At 35.0% G+C, this 21053-nt stretch overlaps 1 protein-coding gene across 1 annotated transcript in view; it reads right to left on the minus strand.

Annotated features, from left to right (window-relative positions):
* Positions 1-13793, minus strand: part of mon2 (Mon2 homolog, regulator of endosome-to-Golgi trafficking) — a 749535-nt gene extending 735742 nt beyond the window's left edge. Inside the window, exons 1-2 of the mRNA XM_090397718.1 lie at positions 13377-13793; positions 1570-1697 (exon numbers count right to left, since the gene is read on the minus strand). Of these exons, the coding sequence (XP_090253844.1) occupies positions 1570-1680 (111 nt within the window). The 5' untranslated portion in view covers positions 1681-1697; positions 13377-13793. The remainder of the gene's footprint in view (positions 1-1569; positions 1698-13376) is intronic.
* Between the last annotated feature and the right edge of the window lie 7260 nt (positions 13794-21053).

Genomic DNA, 21053 nt, shown 5'->3' on the forward strand with positions numbered 1-21053 from the left:
CATCTTTAACTAAACATTTCTCTCTGCTGTGCAGCATGAAAGAATAAAAGTTTGTAGCCCTATTATCTTTTTTAAAACTTTAGTCACTTGTATTGCCTATTCCCATCCTGGAATTTTTATTCCTAGAGTTCGTACCCTTACAGGAACTGGTACTCTTATCTTGGCGGGTGGGAAGGGCTATAAACTCTGCATTTAATTATAAGATTAGCCTTTCAGTCACAAGGCTGAAAATTAAAAATTTCTGTGATACAGAAACAATTCTATATCACATGCTGTTTCTACAGCAAATGCTGTAACTGAGCTACTATAAAATCATGGCAGACCATGATATGATCAAAATATTAACAGAACTACTAGCAATTTTTTTAAAATATTTAATTAAATAATCCTGTACAATGGGGAAGGGGGGGGGAGAACCACCACTAGTATCAGCAAAATAAAATATTATAGGAAAAAAACCTAAGCATTTATCTTGCCAAAATGTTAAAGTGTCATCAGTGGAAGCCAGACTCAAGAAAATACCAAGGTTGAATTAATGCAGAATTTATATATTATTCTTATACAAGTAATCAAAAGGTGTTATCACCTTATTATTAAAATACTCTAGATCATAGATAGCTACAAAAATTTTTCACTTGATCTCAAAGTAAATTATACTTGACAAGAAATTATATTCATGTTTATCCAAGTTTGCACATGAAATATCTTCATGACTACTAGTATATACAAGCCACTGACATCAATTGCCTTAGTATCCCATAATGGAAAGGTGTGTTTTGCTCTTATCCACTTATCTCACATTTTGGTGGGATAAGATGATTGTGCCTTTGTATAAGATTAAGTTTAGGATTAACACTGAAGCAATTAAAGTCATGAGGCCAATAAAATAATTAATTATATTTTGCAGTCGGTTTGTTTATTTTGCGGGATGAAACACTTGAGTTTCTCAAACAAAAACCTTGCCAATCCATATGAAACTGGCTAATTTAACTTACCTTTACTTTGCAGAAGACTTTGTTCAGGTTGTATCTACACCTGTGTGCAGATATTGTCTCCTACATTCTAGGAGACAAGTTCAAGATTAATTTTAGAATGAATACAAAGGAAAGTAATTAAGCTTTTGCTGGGTATGAATTAAGTAATTGCTGGATATGAAGACAGGCTGAGGGAGTGTGTGTGTGCTTCAGCACACACACTTGGAGAAGAAACATTAAAGAAAGCAGATGCAAGAAGAATTGATATGATTTAGATGGAAATGAGCTAAAAGATACTGTAAATAGCCCTCACAGGACAAGACATCATATTGTATGGTCCTGTGTTGTTTTGCTGGTGGAAGTTGTATAAGGATGTTGCAAGCAAGGGAATGAGAAACAGGTAAGATTTAACAGATACTGTGAAATGTAAAATGGAGGATCCTCCTGCAATAAGTCTTGTGACTCCATGAAGGCCTGGTAATAATATTAATTATTTAAACAATTATTGAAAAATCTCTCAAAAGTTACTACATATAAATCAGAGCTTAAATTAGTTAAGCATGATTAAAATTAAAACTATTCATACTGCACTCACCTCTTTTAAAGGTAGATGCTTTTTCTTTGCTTCACCTGACAGTGTCTTTAAATCATTTTGTAAATTTTCAAGTAATTTTTTATCAGAAGCACTTCTTTCATGAGTCATCATGATTCCAGTTTCTTTTCCTAAAAGAAAAGAAAATGTTTCTCTGCTTAAGAATTTAAATAGCATCAGTAACATAAGTGTGAAACACAAAGAAAAGAAGACAAAAGAAATGAAAGTTGGAAGTTTAAGATATGATTAATGAAACATGCAACTATATCATTACACAAAATGTGTAACAAAAAATAAATATATAAAATAAACTGAATCAATTATTACACATACACCACTAATGAAAAACATTGACAGAATTAATAATAATAATAACCATACAAAATATCCTATCCTTTTCATCCATCCTAGGACAGGTTGAGTCCCCTCCTGATGAGGGGGTTATTGGCGCATTAATGCAGCCAGTTTGCCACTCCTCTGCTGCACCCCTAAAGGCGATGTTCTCTGTAATCCATGTGTGTGTTCATGGGGCCAGTTTGCCTACTTGCAGGATAAAAAACCCCAGATAATCTTAGGGGGGAAACCCTGCTGTCCACACCCAAGACTGACTAACTTGGCTATAGCTGAGGAAAACCCTTGAGCTCCTCACGTTGTCAACAGGAATTGAACCTAGGACACTCCTTTCCAAGGCATATGGTTGCAAAGCAGATAGCCACTAGACTAACCGTGTGGACTATAGAAATATGGTTACTTCTAAATCAGAAATACTGAGCTGAGCATCATATAATATACATACATTTAATGCAAATTATAATTTTTTTCATAAAAATTAGGAGAAAGTTAGTTGCATATAGACTATCTTTTGAGGTAGGGACTTACACTATTAAAACAATATACAGCAGACCTATTTTTTACAAAATGATTTTATGCCAAATAAAGAATTTAATCATTTTTTATTTTTTTAAAAGATTTTAAATATTTAAATTTTTTTAAAAATCAACTTTTGTCCATTTATCCACTTCAGGACAAAATTCAGTGAAGTCTGTTGACATGCTTAGTACCAAACTTAAATATTCTGGTTTCATGAAAATACACAAAATAGATGTAGTGCATCAAATACAACAAAATACAACTAGCAGAACAATTGGACAACATGCTCTTCAAATTGAAAAAAAGAACTGACTGATTCTCATCACGAAAGGAGGAATCCTTATATGGGCTTTATCAAATGAAGATGACTTTAAAAAAACATTTTAAAATTATATTTAAGAATTTTTTTTTTAATTCTTAAATATGTTAAATCAACTTTTGTCCATTTATTCATTTCAAGACAAAATTCAAGGAACCAAGCTTAAATATTTTGATTTCATGAAAACACACAAATCAGATATAGTGTCTCCATTGCAGCTGGAAGAATGATGAAACAATGTGCTCTTCAACTGGAGGAAAAAACTGACTTTGATTATTATCATCAGAAGAAGAATCCTTATATGGACTTTTTCAATTGAAGGTAAGGTAGACAATCACATATAGAGGTAGCAGCGTTTTTTTCCCCTCTCAAAATCTTGGATTTTTATCTCCACACAGGTAAATCTGCCAGAGAACACATGCAATTAACAGACAAAAATATTATAAAGAGTCAAGAGGCTATTTTTTCCCTGGCAGCGTAAATTAAGTTAAGGGGATAATAAATCCTTCATTATTTTAAAGCAGGATACGAAACTTGGAGATCGAAATCTAAGAGTTTCATGCCGAAGAACTATCGGCGAGTCCAAGCGTAAGTCAACACCTGGGTAGTACAACACTAGGGCAACTCAGAGCAAAGGTGGAGCAAGCTCCATCACTATGCTTAATATTTTCTCATAATGTAAAACGCAGCTCCTAGGAGATGTATTACTGTTTTACATTATGAGGAGAAATCACTACCCAGACCGGTTTCGACCTTTTTTGAGGTCTCATCAATGAGTAGGTAGACCTGCATAATACCAAGGTTTAAGTGAAACAAACACATACCCCTACTATACAAATTGCCAGAACGGTGTATCCATATATAATTACTATGATACAGAGCCAAGAGGCATTTTTTTTCCGGCGGCGTAAATTAAGTTAAGGGGATAATAAATCCCTCATTATTTTAAAGCCGGATACAAACCAATATATGGGTACACCGTTCTGGCAATTCGTATAGTAGGGGTATGTAAGTTCGTTTCACTTAAACCTTGATATTACGTAGGTCTACCTACTCACTGATGAGACCTCAAAAAAGGTCGAAACCGGTCTGGATAGTGACCTCTCCTCATAATGTAAAACAGTAATACATCTCCTAGGAGCTGCATTTTACATTATGAGAAAATATTAAGCATAGTGATGGAGCTTGCTCCACCTTTGCTCCGAGTTGCCCTAGTGTTGTACTACCCAGGTGTTGACTTATGCTTGGACTTGCCGATAGTTCTTCGGCTTGAAACTCTTAGATTTCGATCTCAGAGTTTCGTATCCTGCTTTAAAATAATGAGGGATTTGATTATCCCCTTAACTTAAGACAAAAATATTATTACTAGAGAGCATAGTGCAGTATGTGAATGGTGGATTATACAGTGTATTAATAGATAACATAGTGTGGATGGTGGATTAAGGCAGTGTAAACAGTGGCTTGTGTGGTACAGAGTGCCATCCTGCAATGAGTCCTTGAAGGTGTTACATAATGACTGCAAATGAAATGTGAATGAATGTAAGAGGATACAAATACTGTGTTTGAGTGATTTCATATTATAGAAATTGTTTAACTTTGTAGAAATATTGCATAAAAGATTAGCTTGTTTAGATTATCAGTAGTACACTAAAAATAGTATTGTATTTATATTAAGACTAGAGAATAGGCTTTTTTTGTTTAAATTAAAATCCAAAATATAACCCTAGCCCTTTCCATATTGTTGTTTGAATGCATGCATGCATGCAAGAATTGTCATGTGAAAGGTTATATTGATCATGATGTGTTATTTAATGAGAGGATAAAGGAAATAATTAGGTTTATTTGTAAACCTAATATTGCCTAATAATAAAAACCTAATATTTTCTAATAATATTAGAAACAGCTGAATTAACTGCAGAATAGATAAGTAATAAATAAGTCAGAATTATCATCTAAAGTCTGGCTAAAAGAAGGGAAATTACTTAAAGTAAGACATACAGTGGCCAAATTATCTAACAAGATGTTAGATTCAGCATGAGGTGATTTAGGAGTGGATACTGTTCCAAGTGTGAAGCGGCATTTAAAAATGCCCCTTCACACCATTATTCATTACAAAAGATAGGCATGATTAAAATATGACAAGATAGAGCAAACAATATATCCAGCATGTCAATTAAAAAGAATGAAGACTACATTACCTCAGACAGAACAATGCACTCAATGGTTATGAATCTAAGACGATTAATGAAATTCTTAATACACCTCCTGCAGTTCCTCTACTTAAACAAAATTTTAAAAAGGCAATCATGCTACCTTACATCAAGAATGTTACAGACAAAGTGGCTATGTTTTTCCATGGGCACAACATCAAGGTAGCTTTTTTAATTTTGCATAAAATCCTCAGATTCTCACATCAAGAATGTTACAGACTACGTTGCTCTGTGAGTACAACATCAAAGTGGCTTTTTTATCTTTGCATAAAATCTCCAGATTCTTACATCCATCAAAACCTCCACATGAAAAAACTAGGCATTTATGAGATTGATTGCTCTTGTGGCATTTGCTATGTAGGGCCAGACAGGAAGATCATGAGAGATCCACATCTCTGAACATATAAAAGACATTGAAAAAAGAAGATAGCAAAAATCAGACTTGGCATCCCACACAACTACCACAGGCCATCAAATAGTTTGGCAACAAACAAAAATGTCATATACTAATCATAATTATTTTAAAAGAAAGCTCAAGGAATCCTTGCAAATGCTAAGGATCCCCACACAATGTAATAAAAATCAAGGCTCAATCTTACACCAAGTTTGAAGTGAGATTAAAAATCTAACTGCCATGGATCTAGGATATGACACGCACAATGCCACAAAACATGACAGCAACAATCAGCAGTGTTCCGACATGCATACAGTGATGATTTTTAAGTTTTTATTCTGGTTACTTATTTGTATGTATCAATTATGAAGTTCTGATAGCATCTAATATGTGCAATTAATTGTTTCTGGTCTTTCATAGTGTATATTGTTTTGTTAGCCCCCCCCTCACAATAATGAATGTCAGACAACTTGTAGGGTTATAATTGCTTATTTTTATTAAACTCACTATTTACCTTAAAATGTCTCGATAACGGGAGCTTCCCACTTCTGTTTGTTTTTTAAATGTCAGACACATATATGCAAAAGGTTGAAAGATCTACAGCACATCAGTACCCTGTGTGGTCAATCAGAAGCATCTGTTACCATAGATGCAATGATAAGAAAGGTAGAGAATGTTTTATGGATGTTAATATCATAAGAATGTAATTCATGTATAAGCAAAGACATGCAGCAGAATATACTTATGGACTATTTATTTTCAATAAAATTTTCAGTCAAGTGATGATAGCACAGTGGTAAAAAACACTGACCAGGCATGCAGTCAGGAATACATATCCATACTTGAAGTAGAAAAAGCCATCAAAGGCTTGAAATGTGGAAAGGCAGCAGCAGTATATGATATTCGACCAGAAATGCTGAAGTATGGTGGTATAAGAGTGTTACAGTGGCTGTACTGCATAGTTCAGAAAGCCTGGACAGAGGAACGAATTCCTGATGATTGGAGTAGAGCTCTCATAGTACCCATATATAAAAAGGGAAATAAAACTGAATGTGAGAATTACAGAGGTATTTCCCTACTGAGTCTGGCAAGATCTATGCAAGTATACTTGAGAAACGGTTGAGAAGAATTGTGGAAGGAAAGCTTGGTGAAGAACAAGCTGGATTCAGGCCAAATAGAGGCTGTCAGGATCAGATCTTCACTTTACGACAAATAGTTGAGAAATCATGGGAATATAACAAAGATCTGTATTTAAGTTTTGTCGATTTGGAAAAGGCATATGACAAGGTGCCAAGAAAGAAGCTATTCAATACTCTGCAGTTATATGGTGTCAATGGGGTATTATATCAAGCAATACTTAGTCTTTATTTGAGTTGTAAGTCAGCAGTTAGAGTTGAAGGAAGTACAGGAAGATGGTTTAATGTTAAATCTGGTGTGAGACAAGAATGTACATTATCCCCCTCTGTTATTCATTATCTATATGGATTATATTATGAAGGAAAGTGGTATTAAACCTGATATCAAAATTGGAGATGTTAATGTCAGCTCTTTGCTTTATTCAGACGATGTTATACTTCTAAATAAATCTGCTACAAGTCTGCAAGATTCCCTGACTAAATTGAATAACTGTTGTAATAGATATGGTATGAAGGTCAGCAATAAAAGGACAAAGACAATGAAAATAGGCAGAATCGTTGATAACTGCGTTGTGAATGAAGAACCTGTGGAACAAGTGAAACATTTCAGCTACTTAGGCACGATTTTTTCAGAAGATGGTAAATTAAATATAGAAATAGACAACAGAATCAGCAAAGCTGGTGTGGTAGGAAGTCAACTGAATAAATTCATATGGAATAAAAAAGAAATTAGTCGGAACACTAAATTAGCTGTATACAAGACAGTGTTCAAACCAGTTTTAACTTATGGATCTGAGAGCTGGGTCAGAAGTAAAACACTTGACCAAAGACTAGAGACCGCAGATATGTGTCCTGAGAAAGATTATAGGCGTGAACAGATGGCATCAATGGCAATATCATATTAAAAATGAGGATAATAGGAAAGAACCTGACATTGTCAACATCCAGGAATGCGTTAGCAGAGCTAATCTCAGGTGGTATGGTCACTTAAACAGAATGGGCGAAGAAAGATTAGCAAAACAAGTGTTCTCTGCCAGGTTGGCAGGAAAACGACCCAGAGGAAGACCAAGATATAGGTGGATTGATACGGTACAAAGTGCTTAGATGATAGAAATATAAGATCTGATAATGTTGGAGTCTTGACAAGTAACAGACTGATTTGGAGGAAAATTGTAGATAGGAAGTTAGTAATGATGTAATTTTTTTCATGTAGTACCATCATATCCTGTACACCCCTTGAGGGTACATGGCAGGAATTTGATGAAAAAAAGATTTTATAATATACGTAATGTGAGACAAGCTCAATTCAATGTAAACACAAATATCTAAAAAATAAAATATTGCATAACTGTATTCTATTGTATATCTTTAATTAGTGTGTAAAATATTTCATTAATTCATTTTAATAGCTTCTGCCTGAACATGTCTACCTGGAGCTACAGTTTTATATATATATACCCTCTGTCCATAAAGAAACCGAACTTTTGATAGAAAACACACAGGCCAATTATAATTATTCAAATCATTTATTTCAATCAATATACTTTTCTTCAGCTTCCATACAGTGTTTGGCACGGTTAATTAATTCGTTAAATGAGTTTTTTTATATCAGTTTTTGGGATACTGTTGAGGGTCGTGGTTACTGCCGCTTGAATGTTTTCAATGGGGTCGTATCGCTTTCCTTTCATAGGCAGATGAAGTCGGGAGAAGAGAAAGAAGTCATAGGGTGCTAAATCAGGTGAATACAGCGAGTGATCTAACACACAAACTTGGTTTTTACTCAAAAACTGTCTCACAATGTTCGAACGATGAGATGGTGCATTATCATGCAAAAGTGACCAGCTGCCTGCATCACAATATTCATGCCATACACGACGAATTCTCGCTATCAATCGATTCAAAACTTCGAGATAAAACTCACCATTGACTGTTTGGCCAGGTGGAACGAATTCTTTGTGAATAATGCCCTTGGAATCATAGAAACAAATTAGCATTGACTTTTTTTTAACTTTTCCAAGTGACTTTTTTTTTCGGATGCCCCTCTTCTGCTGGTCTCCACTCAGCACTCTGGTGCTTTGTTTCGGGCTCATACTCAAAACACCACGTTTCGTCATCAGTAACGATCGTTTCAAGGAAGTTTGAGTCTTTACTTCATAAATTGAATTGCGAATTCAATTTATGAAGGCCCAAAATCTCAGTCAAAATGTTGTGCACAGTTAATTTTGGAATCTCAAATTCATCTTCAATCAAATCTCATGGATGATTTCGGGTTTTCTTTGATCAAATCATGCACTTTTTGGATGTTAATTTCGCTCAGTCCAGTTTTTTGACAGCCCGGCTTTTCGTTGTCCTCAAGCGTCTCACAACCACTTTGAAATCGCTTAAACCACTCATAAACTTGAGTGCGGGATAAGCATTCATCACCGTATGCTTTTTGAAGCATTTGATGTGTTTCAGTAAAACTTTTACCAAGTTTAACACAAAAGTCAATCGCAGCTCTGTGTTTGAAACTCATTGTCCGACAGTTCGTCAAAAACATAGTGTCACTCTTAGCACTATAACTCGGCTTCTAATGAAACAAATGTCATAAACAGTTGACACAACACTAATGAAGGTTGCCACTTTCGACAACAAAAAGATACAACAGTGGCGCCACTAGTTTCTTCTATTTTCGAAAAGTTCGGTTTCTTTTTGGACAGTGGGTGTATATTGGTATAACACACAAGAGGTCACAATACCTATAACACCACAGTGTCAATGTGTGAGAAAGTGGTTAAGGAAAAGATAGAATCTATTAACAAGTTTCTTGAAATGTTGGATGTTGTATTTATTGGGAAAAGCAGAAGTAGATGGAACAAAGGAAGATGAGAAGTTCATTCAATATGTCTAGAGTTGAACTGAGAATGGATGTTGACCAGTGGCTATTCATGACCTTACATAATTAGAGAAAATCAAAAGGAATGGTAGTGATAAGTTCAAGAATGTAAAAAAGGGCTAACAGTTGATGAAGAAAGTTTATTTTTCACTTGGTTAGAGTATAATAAATTTAGTTTAATCCTTTATCCAAGTGTGAGCAAACAAAGTTTGCGCCTGAAAGTATCTTCAGGACTGGGTTAAGGTGGTACACACCAGGGCAACTCGTTGCAAAGGTGGAGCAAGCTACCAACACTCCTATCCTAGTATCTCCTATAATGCAAAACACATCTCCTTGCGGATATGTCTAATGTTATGCATTAAGGGAAGGGCCACTACCCAGACCGGTTTCGACCTGTATTGAGGTCTCTTCAGTGGGAGCCAGGCCCAAGTCGAGATATCAAGCAGAAGCATTAGCAGGTCATCTCCACCTATAGGAATTGCCAATTGGTGTGCCACCCTGGGTAGTGGCCCTTCCCTTAATGCATAACATTAGACATATCCGCAAGGAGATGTGTTTTGCATTATAGGAGATACTAGGATAGGAGTGTTGGTAGCTTGCACCACCTTTGCAACGAGTTGCCCTGGTGTGTACCACCTTAACCCAGTCCTGAAGATACTTTCAGGCGCAAACTTTGTTTGCTCACACTTGGATAAAGGATTAAACTAAATTTATTATAAAAAGGGCTAACAGTGCCCTTGACTTGGATGTTCAACAGGTCTGACAACAGGAATAATCCCAAAAGAATAGAAAGAAGAAAAAATAATGGCACAACACAAGGAAGAATATAAATCAGTGGTGTCTAATTGTGTGTATGTGTGTGTATATTGTAACTGCGTGTATGTGTAGCAAGAGAATGCAAACCTGGATTGATAAGAATGGAAATCTTTCAAGAGAGAGAGAGAGAGAGAGCAGCTGGATTTGTTAAGGAAAGGTCTTGATTTGGTAACTTGAATACATTTTATAATAGTGTGAACAGTATATTGAATAAGGGACATTCTTATATGGTCATTTTTCTGTATTTTTCTAAACCATTTGACAGAATACCACATGACACTGTTACTGTTAACTACTGTTAAAAGTGAGAAGGATATGAATGATTAAGCAGTTGACAGCTTAGTTACAAGGATGGTTGGCTGATAGGAGCCAGCAAGTTGTGTATGGGAGTGTAATGTTCCAAAAATGAAAGGTGACAAGTGGAGTATCACAGAGTTATGTTCTAGGACCACTATTTCTGAATTTATATATCAATCATGAGAGGCAGGGCCGCTGCCAGATTAGATCGCACCCTGAGGCAAACAATTAAATATCGCCCCTGATCAATTATAAGACAAAAATAAAAGAAAATCTCCAATTGCTATTTTGTTTTTATTACAAGAGAATCATTAATGCAAAACAATTACATAATAATATTAATTAAATGTTTGATCTATGGGGATATCACACAATAAAACTGTTTATAAAAGCTCTTCTAAATTTTAATTATAATCTATGTTCTGCCTCTATCAATATAGTTGCTAGACCAACCAATCTTTCTTGGGTCATTGCTGTTCACAAATAATTTTTAATCAGTTTAAGCTTGGAAAAACTGCTTTCCACACTCACTATGCCAACAGAAATTATTAGCATAGTGACAGCACCTACTACAATATGGCTAAACGAGCACCCTTATTAAGCCGCGCCGTTTGGCAGGCTACCTCTATGCTACACCCTGTCGATGGCACTGATGAGAGGCTTTTAGAAACAAGCTGGATAAAGGCTCGCTTCCATGTTGTTTAGATGCCAGATGAATATGGCAGCTGATATAGGTGATACATGATGAGTGTTAATTCAAAAAGCAAAAAGTTTTAAGCACGATATCATATGGACTAGGAGACTTATTAGCATCAAGACTGACAAGGATTGATATGATATCCTCCTGGCAAAATATCAGAGAAAGCATGATGTGAGCAGCATACAAGAGTTGGGGGGAAAAAAATCTAAAATATTCCAGGTTTGATGATCTTTGGTAGAGAATATCTGATTTAATAAAAGCACATGTCCCTCCCATTTTACAGAAAGCATTATGCAAGATGTAGCTGGGACAGCTGAAATGGAATGTACTAGTAGTGAAGGATGATAATTAGTGTTCAGTTAGGAATAATAGTTGAGTTCTGATGTCTGTTAGTGGTGGTGGTGTATATTATTATTTGTATTGATACCTCAAATGCTAATGAAATGGATGTGGAAGTGTTTTTTATTGGATAAATTTTGGCACTATGTGGGCTTTTATGGGATGTATTCTTGTTATTTTTTTATATATATTTTTGTCACTTTTTGTTTAGATTTTTTTATATCTGCAGTGATACTGTTACTTATTTGGTTATCTTTCATGCTGCAACTATTAACTAGAAAAGAAGATTTTTGAATCACAGCTTAACAAAGGTGTTGTTAACATTAAAATATAGATAGGAATTATTACTAGAAGAAACTGAACAGGAAAAAAGATGAGAAAAGGGAAAGCTGTTTTCTTCCAGTCTTGCTCTTAATGACAGCCAAATCTCTAGACAAGATGAGATCTCTCCCCCCCCCCTCTTGGGATTAATCTATCGTTCAGACCTCTCTTGGCATATGCACATTAAGGCTATTGCTTCCTCAGCATCCAAATTAGGATTTTCACTTTCATTCAAGGCATTTACCTCACCTCTGTACAGCTATTAATCCTATACAATTCTATATATATTAATCCTATATATTAATCAGATACGCCAGTTTATGCTACTGGCATCTTCTTAATGAATATTTCCATGGCCAATGTTCAATCAAACTAGCATCAATAATTCTTCCACCCTCTGTTTCATCCACTGAAACACATGTAGCAGCTTCTCAACATCCCCTCCCCCAATTTACATGTCAAGCTTCAACCTCCCACAGAACAAACTTCTCTTCCTCATTTTCCCTTCTGCTGCTAAAAGAAATGCAGTCTCCCATCCTATGCGTTTCCCAGGGAATATAATCCACAATTCTTCAAACTAAATCTGAATAAGTTCCTTTTTGCCAATCCACGATACCAACATACTATAAGCTGCCCAAACTCTTATGCATGGAATTATTATAAAACAATAATAATAATAAATAAATAAAAATAATGACTGGGAACATGAAACAACTACTGATACAAGTAATAAACTGCCAAAGTAACTTTGGATTGTTTATCTGAAGCAACATATATTGAAATAGTAACAGGCAACAGGATCTGGGAATTCATAGCAATATCAGAGGAATTAATGATGAATCGTTAATTACCTATAGGGACTACATAAGTGAGCACTTGACTTCGGCAAAAGAAATAAAACTAATGGAGATTTGATAATTTGAAAGCATCAGGAGAAAATTCGAAGAAAGTAATTTGAGGTTATGATAAAAAAACAGGGAAGCCTTTAATGGTAGTACCACTAATGCAAAATGGGTAATACTGAGGGTCATAATGAATAACGTAATGTTTATTCTAAGATATAAATTTCGTAATAAATACGAAATCTGGTGAATGAATAGGTTGAATGTTTGTGGGTTACAATGTTTAGTTGACAGGCGGAAAACAGGGAACATGATAGAAACTTTTCATATTAAAGAAGTTTTATAAAACTGAAGCAGGTAAAATTTTTCAGTATACGACAAATAATCAGAGAACTAGGGACCACCCGTGGAAGTTGCATAAAAGTGTGGTGAGTAGGGGTATTTTTTTGCGTGAAGAGTGGTGAGTGAGTGGAATGGATTGCCAGAATTGGTTGCGAGTTCCCTGACGGTGAATGGATTCAATAAGAGGTGCAGCGATAGGATTTGTGTGTATGATGGTTGATTTGGGTCTCCCGCGATGAGTCTCCGGACTCCATGGAGATGCCGTAAATAATAATAATAAAGTCCTCAAAGAATTATAGGGAAAAAAATGTACCAAAAAAAAAAAAAAAAAAGGAAGGAGGAAACATACCCTCTTATAAAACAGCAACAACACCGGTTGTTCGTAAGAACTCTACCACATTTCAGGGTAAATATTCCCTATATTTACATGTTTTGTCAACGTAAACGGAGATTCTTTAACAGGCATAAGGAGAAGATAATATTTACATATCTTCAGATATATACACATTTGTTTAAACTGAGGTGTCTGTTTTTTTTTTTTTTAAATAATAACTTATATGAAAAACAATACAGAAAACAACATTAGACTGGTATGACACCAAGTAAGCGTAATCGTTTGATTAGCGATGCATAAATAATTGTTTGATTCCTCAATAGCCATGACGACATTACATACAATCTTCACTCAACAGAACCACCATAAACATCACTGACTAATTTTTATAACGTACACTTTCCGATTTCGATTAAATAGTCACAAACAACAAACCAGGCCACCTTGGCAAACACATGCTTCCCCTAGTGGTAGCTTTTTGCACTGTTTCAATTTTTGTTCTATTTATTTTTAGAAAACTAGAATCGTAAAAGACCAATTCACTATCACCAGAGATTTAAAATAGCAGTTTCATAACTTTAAATATCTGCAAACTTTATTATTACAAAAAATATAATTAATATAGAAATACCAGCTAGAACACATACACAAGCAAAATTTGATAAGTCATTCTTATCCCTTTTATTGTCATTTTTGGTTCTAGGACACGTATTTGTCAATCTTTCTCTATTAACGGTTTTCCTATGCCATCATCCTTTCATCTTCTCGCTCGTAGGCCATGTAATTGTCTTCCTTCATATAAGTGCCACAGGAAGAGGAGATATATTTTAATTTTACAAACTCTTCCCTATAACCAACTCCTTTGTTTCATGTCATATATCTTCAATCGTCATTTTGTCTTTTAATCTGATGTTTAGCTCTCTCCATTCTATGTGCAGTTTATTATTTATTTATTTTTTTATTTTGTTTAGAATTTGTTGGGTTTCAGGCCCTCGCTAATTTGTATGTCATGACATAGGCTGTAAAGCGTGGCTCTGTTGTAGGGTTTTATTTTATTTATTTTTTTACTACAGCAGTAGTAATTTTTTTCCTAATGAAAATGTTCTTCCAAGAAGCGCGCGCGTGCGTGCGTGCGTGCGTCTGTGCGTGCTCGCGCGCGTTCTTGTACTTGCTATATTTTGTTACAGTCTATTAATATGGTGTTATCTAGTTTTCGTCATAATTTGTCATCACTTTATTTTTTCCATAGGTTCTATATAATCCTAATTTTTTTTATGTTGTATTAAGTTCATTAATTCATTTTCTAGCTGTATACGAGAGACAGGCAAACCCCCGGTCATAAGACACGTTGCCAGCATGGTTGGCCGAGTGGATAGTGTATCCGCTCCAGTAGTGCAGCTAGAGCTTTTGCCGCCCGGGGAGGCCCCTGAATTTGTCGCCTTCTCAATGCATATCAAAAATACTACAAAAAATCAAAACGAGGTATAGGGAAATAAATTAAAACACTATGTTTATTTTTGAAATAAAACTTTAATTCCAACATTCTAAAATGTTATTTTTCTTTCTTTTCTGTTAGCAAAATCGTCGATGACATTGGCGAAGTCTATTTCATAGTAATGTAGGTAATTCTTAATCAATTTTATTTAGAAAAACTTCTCTCACAACTAGCAACACCTACAGCAATTGTGAGGAAAATTCGTAGTAGTATTACAATATTTGGAAATGATTTCTCGAGACTGTATTTTAGAATTAACTACAAAAGTTCGAAAATATTCAAAGTGCCGCCCGGAGTGGACCTCCCCCTCCCCCCTAGCTGGGCCTCTGATCCGCTCTCTCCAGCCAAAAGGCTGCAGGTTCGAATCCCGCCTTGGGCATGGATGTTTGCAATTGTTTATGGAAATACCAGTGGTGGTCGGCGGTAGATGGCATTGGTTTAGTTGCGGTCAGTTGGTGATTGAATGGTGGAGACGGAGCAGTAGAGCAGATGCCTTCCCTCGATGAGTCATTGGACTCCCTGGAGGTGTCAAATAATAATAATAAGAAGAAGAAGAAGAAGAAGATACGTTAAGTTCCGGACCATTGTCGTATGGCGAAATTCGTCGAACAGCGAATTACAGTGTTTTTTTTTTTTCATCTACCTTGTAGATTCATGTAATGGCTTAATAACGTTTATGGGCAGTCATATATGTGCGTAAATGACGAGAATAAAGCATTTATTTACTTCACATATTCAAATAAAAAAATTTAGAATAATTTTTGCAACTCGAACGAAAAAGTTAATAGCTTGAATAAGGGAACCCACCAATCAGTTTGATCATCAGTCTACACCAGTGATTTTCAACCTTTTTCATAAGATGCCACACCTAAACTAATTATTTAAATTCTGCGGCACACTAAAAATATATTCTTTTAATTTTTTTGACGATCTGGAAAAAAATAGGCATAATTTTGATTGATGTATACACACCAAGATATTAATGATAGTAATGATCCTTTTTACTGGAAATAATTTAAACTATATTTTTGACATTTTGAGTAAGAAAAGCAATACCCAAATTTTTTTTAAATTTTTATTGATTTTTTCAAATGAATATTAAATGTATTAAATAATATACATACCTGCAGTTAATTTTAATGAGCTATCTGAGCTTATTAAGGCTTGATGTTGTTTCAGAATGTCTTTTGTGCTAGGTCGACTTTTAGATAGGCATACTCTTAAATCCCCATGGTCTTGGGAGTACGTGGTTAGCGGCCACGGGGTCCTGAGCTGAGCCTGACATTGCTTCCACTTACTTTTGTCAGGTTTCTTCTATACTCTTTCCTCTATGGCCTCACTTGGCTGACTCTTGCTTACTTCGACCCCGAGGGTATTAGAGTACTCGAGGCCCGAGGGTGCTTCTCCTTTTCCCAACTTCTACTCTAGATGGTAGAGGCCAGCAGCTTTACTCTACTAGTACTTGATGGAGCACTGCAGTGGAGAAAATTCTAGTGGCAATGAGTTGAACTTGTAAGCGGGCAGCTACCAGCCCGGCAAACCAAGGTGGTGTCTCTTGGCACAGAGAGGAAAAGAAGGTGCACATTGGAATAGATACAATATCGGGAAATAAGGACGCTTCAAGAGTTGATGTTCTTCTTTCCGATCAAACATCTAAAAGTGACTTAAAACAAGCTATAAACAAACTGAAAATGAAAGATCGTCAGAGAATCAAAATTGCAAGATGGAATGTGAGATCAACGAACAGATGTGGAAAATTAGAAAATCTCAAACAAGAAATGGACGAAGGAAAAATTGATATCATAGGGCTCTGTGAAGTCAAATGGGAAGGAATAGGTGATTTTTATAGTGACGAAGTAAGAGTAATTTACTCAGGTGGAGATAAAAAGGAAAAAAAGTCGCACTAGTTTTTAATAAAAGAACAGCAAAGAGCATCATTAGCATAAACTGTCTGAATGACAGGAATATAGTGATAAAATTGAAGGCTAAACCAGTGGACATAACAATAATGCAGCTATATATGGCAACAAGTGACCATTCAGATGAGGAAATAGAGTAAATAAGTTGCAAAAACTAATTAAAGAAGAAAAAAGAATAGACTATATGATTATAATGGGAGATTGGAATGGAATTATAGGAGAAGAAGATGATGGGAGTGTAGTAGGAAGATATGGACTAGGTAATAGAAATGAGAGAGGGGAAAGGTTAGTGAAATTCTGTAAAGAAAATAGCTAATTATTACAAATACTTGGTTTAAAAATGTAAGAGGAGACTTTACACGTGGCAAAAACCAGGAAATACGGAAAGGTATCAAATTGATTACATTATAGTAAAGCAAAGATACAAGAATAGTGCAAAAAATGCATGCACATATCCTGGAGCTGATATTTACCACAAGCTACTATTCATATAAATAAATGTGAAACTAAAGAAAATAAAAGAAGCTATGAAAAGAAAAAAATGGAACTTAGAGAAATTAAAAAATACCGAGGAATTTGGAAATAGATTGGAGAAAGGATTAGAGGAAACGCCTTTTGTTAAAACTGAAGGTCCAGAAAAGAAATGGGAACAAGTTAAAGAGAAAATAAAGAAGATTGCAGAAGACGAAATTGGATATGTAAGAGCTAAAATAATTTAAAAAAACCTTCGATAACCAATGAGATGATTTCTCTAATGGAAGAAAGAAGAAAATGGGAAAATAAAGACATCCCAGAAGGGAAAATACAATATAGAACTTTGAATAACAGAAGAAGTAGAGAAGTTAAACAAAAAGAAATAGAGAAGATTGGTTTAAAAAACAATGTGAAGAAATGAAATATTATGAGAGAGTGGGAAGGTATGATCTTTTATATGAAAAAGCAAGAAGCATGAATCACAAGAGAAATAAAATGCGAGCTAGAGGCATAAAAAATAAGAATGGAGAAATCATAAATGAAGAAGATAAAATCCTAATGAGATGGAAGAAATACATTGAAGATCTATATGATAAGGAAAATAGACCAAATGAGTTCCCATTAGAAGATATAAAGAAGGTAAATAAAGATAATCTAGACCCAGAGATTTTGAAGACAGAAGTAGAAATGGCCATTAAGGAACTAAAATCTGGAAAGGCAGAAGGAATGGATGAAATACCTGCAGAATTCCTGAAACAACTTCAGACGAAAGGAACTGAAGAAATAACCAAAATAATAAATTTAATTTATAACAAAGAAGAGCTACCAAAAGATTATATGCCCTTAATATTTATACCAATACCAAAGAAAAGTAATGCAGTGAACTGCAAGGATTTTAGAACAATGTTTCATTTCCCATACATCAAAAATACTTATGAGAATCTTAACACGAAGAATTGCATCTAAAGTGGAAGAATTTCTTGGAGAATATCGGTTTGGTTTCAGGAAAGGCAGGGGTACAAGATATGCCATTGGACTGTTAAGAATAGTAAGTGAAAGAAGTCTAGAAGTTAAAAAAGAAGTTAACATCTTTTATATAGATTTTGAGAAAGCTTTTGACTATGTAAAATGGGATAAGATGGTGGAAGTAATGGAAAAGATTGGTATAGATCGAAAAGATAGAAGGCTAATTATCTTACTATATATGGGAAAAACTGCCATGGTGAGAGACATATATAGCACAACAGAACCAGATATCATTGGACGAGGAGTAAGACAAGGCTGTTCTCTGTCACCAATTTCGTTCAACATGCATTTCGAAGCAATGTTGAAAGAAGCACTGAAGAATTCGGAAGAAGGAATAAAGATTGTAGGTAGACAGATATTTGCAATAAGAAACGCAGATGAGAGGGCATTACTATCAAACACTGAAACAAGACTACAACATCTGCTGAACAGATTATTGGAATCCTGTTTCAACTATGGAATGAAAATTTATATAAAAATACGAAGGCGATGAAAATAGCAAGGAAAGAGGCAAATATGAATATCAGAATAAATGGGACAAAATTGAATCGAGTAAAGACATTTAAATATTTAGGAAGTGTTATTAGCAATGATGGAAGATGTAAAAGTGACATAAAAGCAAGAACAGCGATGGGAAATGCCTTTAATAGAAAATGGAATTTATTCAGAAGTAAAATGGACAGAAACCTAAAGAAAAGACTAATAAAATTGATGTGTAGACTGTTGCCCTCTATGCATCTGAAACTTGGACATGGAAGAAAGAAGAAATTAAGATTCTGGAAAACTTTGAGATGTGGATTTGGAGAAGGATGATAAAAATCAAATGTACAGTAAAATAACTAATGAAGAGGTCTTAAAAAGAGTAGAAGAAGAAAGAAGTCTGTTAATGAGGATAAAAAGAAGGAAGGGAAACGGGATCGGACATATTCCGAGAGGGAATGGAATCATCAGAGATGCCATCGAAGGAAAAATAGACGGAAAAAGACCCAGAGGAAGAGTAAGGAAAACAATGCTAGATGACATGCACAATGGAAACAGGTACACAACCTTGAAAGAGAAGGCTCAGAACAGAAGAGAGTTTAAGAGAAGGCTCAGAACAGAAGAGAGTGGAAGGAAAGTTTCTGCTACTAAAAGAAGAATCTGCTCAATTGCAGAATACTGAAGAAGAAGAAGACTCTTAAATCATCTTCCAAGGCTTCCAGCCGCGATCTATTTTTGTTCTTAATAATATTCATTGCAGAAAAGTTTGATTATGATGTAGAGAATGGAAAAAATACTTCTAATCCTTTTTTGGTAATATTGAGGAATTCACATCTTAGAGATAACTGAAATAGTATCAATTGATGAATGTTTTAGTTTTAAACCTCTGTCATTTCTTATATTTGATAATTCGCCCTCTTCTATAAAGTTTTAAGTTTCTCAATTTACACGCACTTAAGACAAACGGATCTCTTATCCAATCGAAAGATGATATGTCAAGTGAGGGAAAATATTTTTCAATATTTGTATTTAGTAATCTTAAGGTTTGTAAAATTAGATCTAATAGATTTTCATTCAGTGTGCACTTTTTCGTTAGTTCAAACACATGTACTGCATTTTCTTTTCTTTTATGATTCTTTCTACCCAAACATTAGTTTTTCCTTGAAATGCATTAATTTTGTTAGTGGAAGTAAGAATGTTTTCACAGTTTCCCTGCATTCTTTTATCAAGTGTATTTAAAGATTGAAATAAATCAGCAAGATATGCAACCTTGCTGCACCAAAGCTCGTCGCTAACAAAATTTGATAACTCAGATTGCTGATTTCTCAAAAAAATTTGACTTTCCTCTTTTAGTTCATAAAATCTGATAAAACTCGTCGACGAGATAATTAACTAATTTCTGTGTGCATTAACAACTGCGTGTAAGAAGCTTCCATTGAGACATAGTGCTGTAAACAATCTCGATTGTAACGGCCTGGCTTTTCTCAAAAAAAAAAAAAAAAGCAGCTAACGCCTTTTTTTCGATATAAGGAGTAGGCGAGGCCGTTTAGCCCTATCTAACTTTTGGAGACTGAGTGGGAAGTTCAATCTCACTGGTACCCAATCAGAGATAGCTGGCCCAAGGCTATCACTTATTAAGCGACACGCAGTGAAGAGAGACGGCTCGACAAATGCCGCCATCTCGTGGTCCCTAATCCTAACCAATATATTTAATGTCTGAAATAATGTGGGTTCTACGGTCGATTTTCTTGAGTTTATGGGACGAAAATCCCGAGTTTCCGGGAGAAAAAATCCGCTAGCCCATGCCAGAGATGGACTAACTCTGGAACGGGTCGAGAAAAGGCTTAGAAAAAGTTCCTCTAGTCGGCGAATAGATTCGAACGCCTTTCGTCGTGCGGCCAAGCGATTTAAGGTGCAAACGCCACTTCTACTGAGCTGCACAAGCTCTTTGTTTAGATTATAAATGTCTTTTTAATTTACTTGGAACCATAGCGTTGTTTGCTAATTTTTCGCCACAAACTAGGCATGTAGGACGTGGTGGCCCTTCTTGACTGGAAATAAAGCCAGTTGACAAACAATTTTTGTCATAATGGCGAACGTTAGTTTTTAATTTAGTTTTAGAAGAATCAGTGCGAGATGGGGTTTCAGCTACTGATATGCTGGGCAAAACTGGCTTCACTTTTTTCTTTCTTTTTTTTTTCTTTCGACGTACTAGTTTCACTTTCTTCATTGTCTTCACATTTTCGTTTTTTATTACAAATTTATCCATGTTAAAGGAATCCTATTGAATAAAATTAA

The sequence above is a fragment of the Typopeltis vanoorti genome, chromosome 1 (genome assembly GCF_054136105.1).
Source record: "Typopeltis vanoorti isolate ZY-2024b chromosome 1, IOZ_Tvanoo_1.0, whole genome shotgun sequence".
NCBI classification, from domain to species: Eukaryota; Metazoa; Arthropoda; class Arachnida; order Uropygi; family Thelyphonidae; genus Typopeltis; species Typopeltis vanoorti.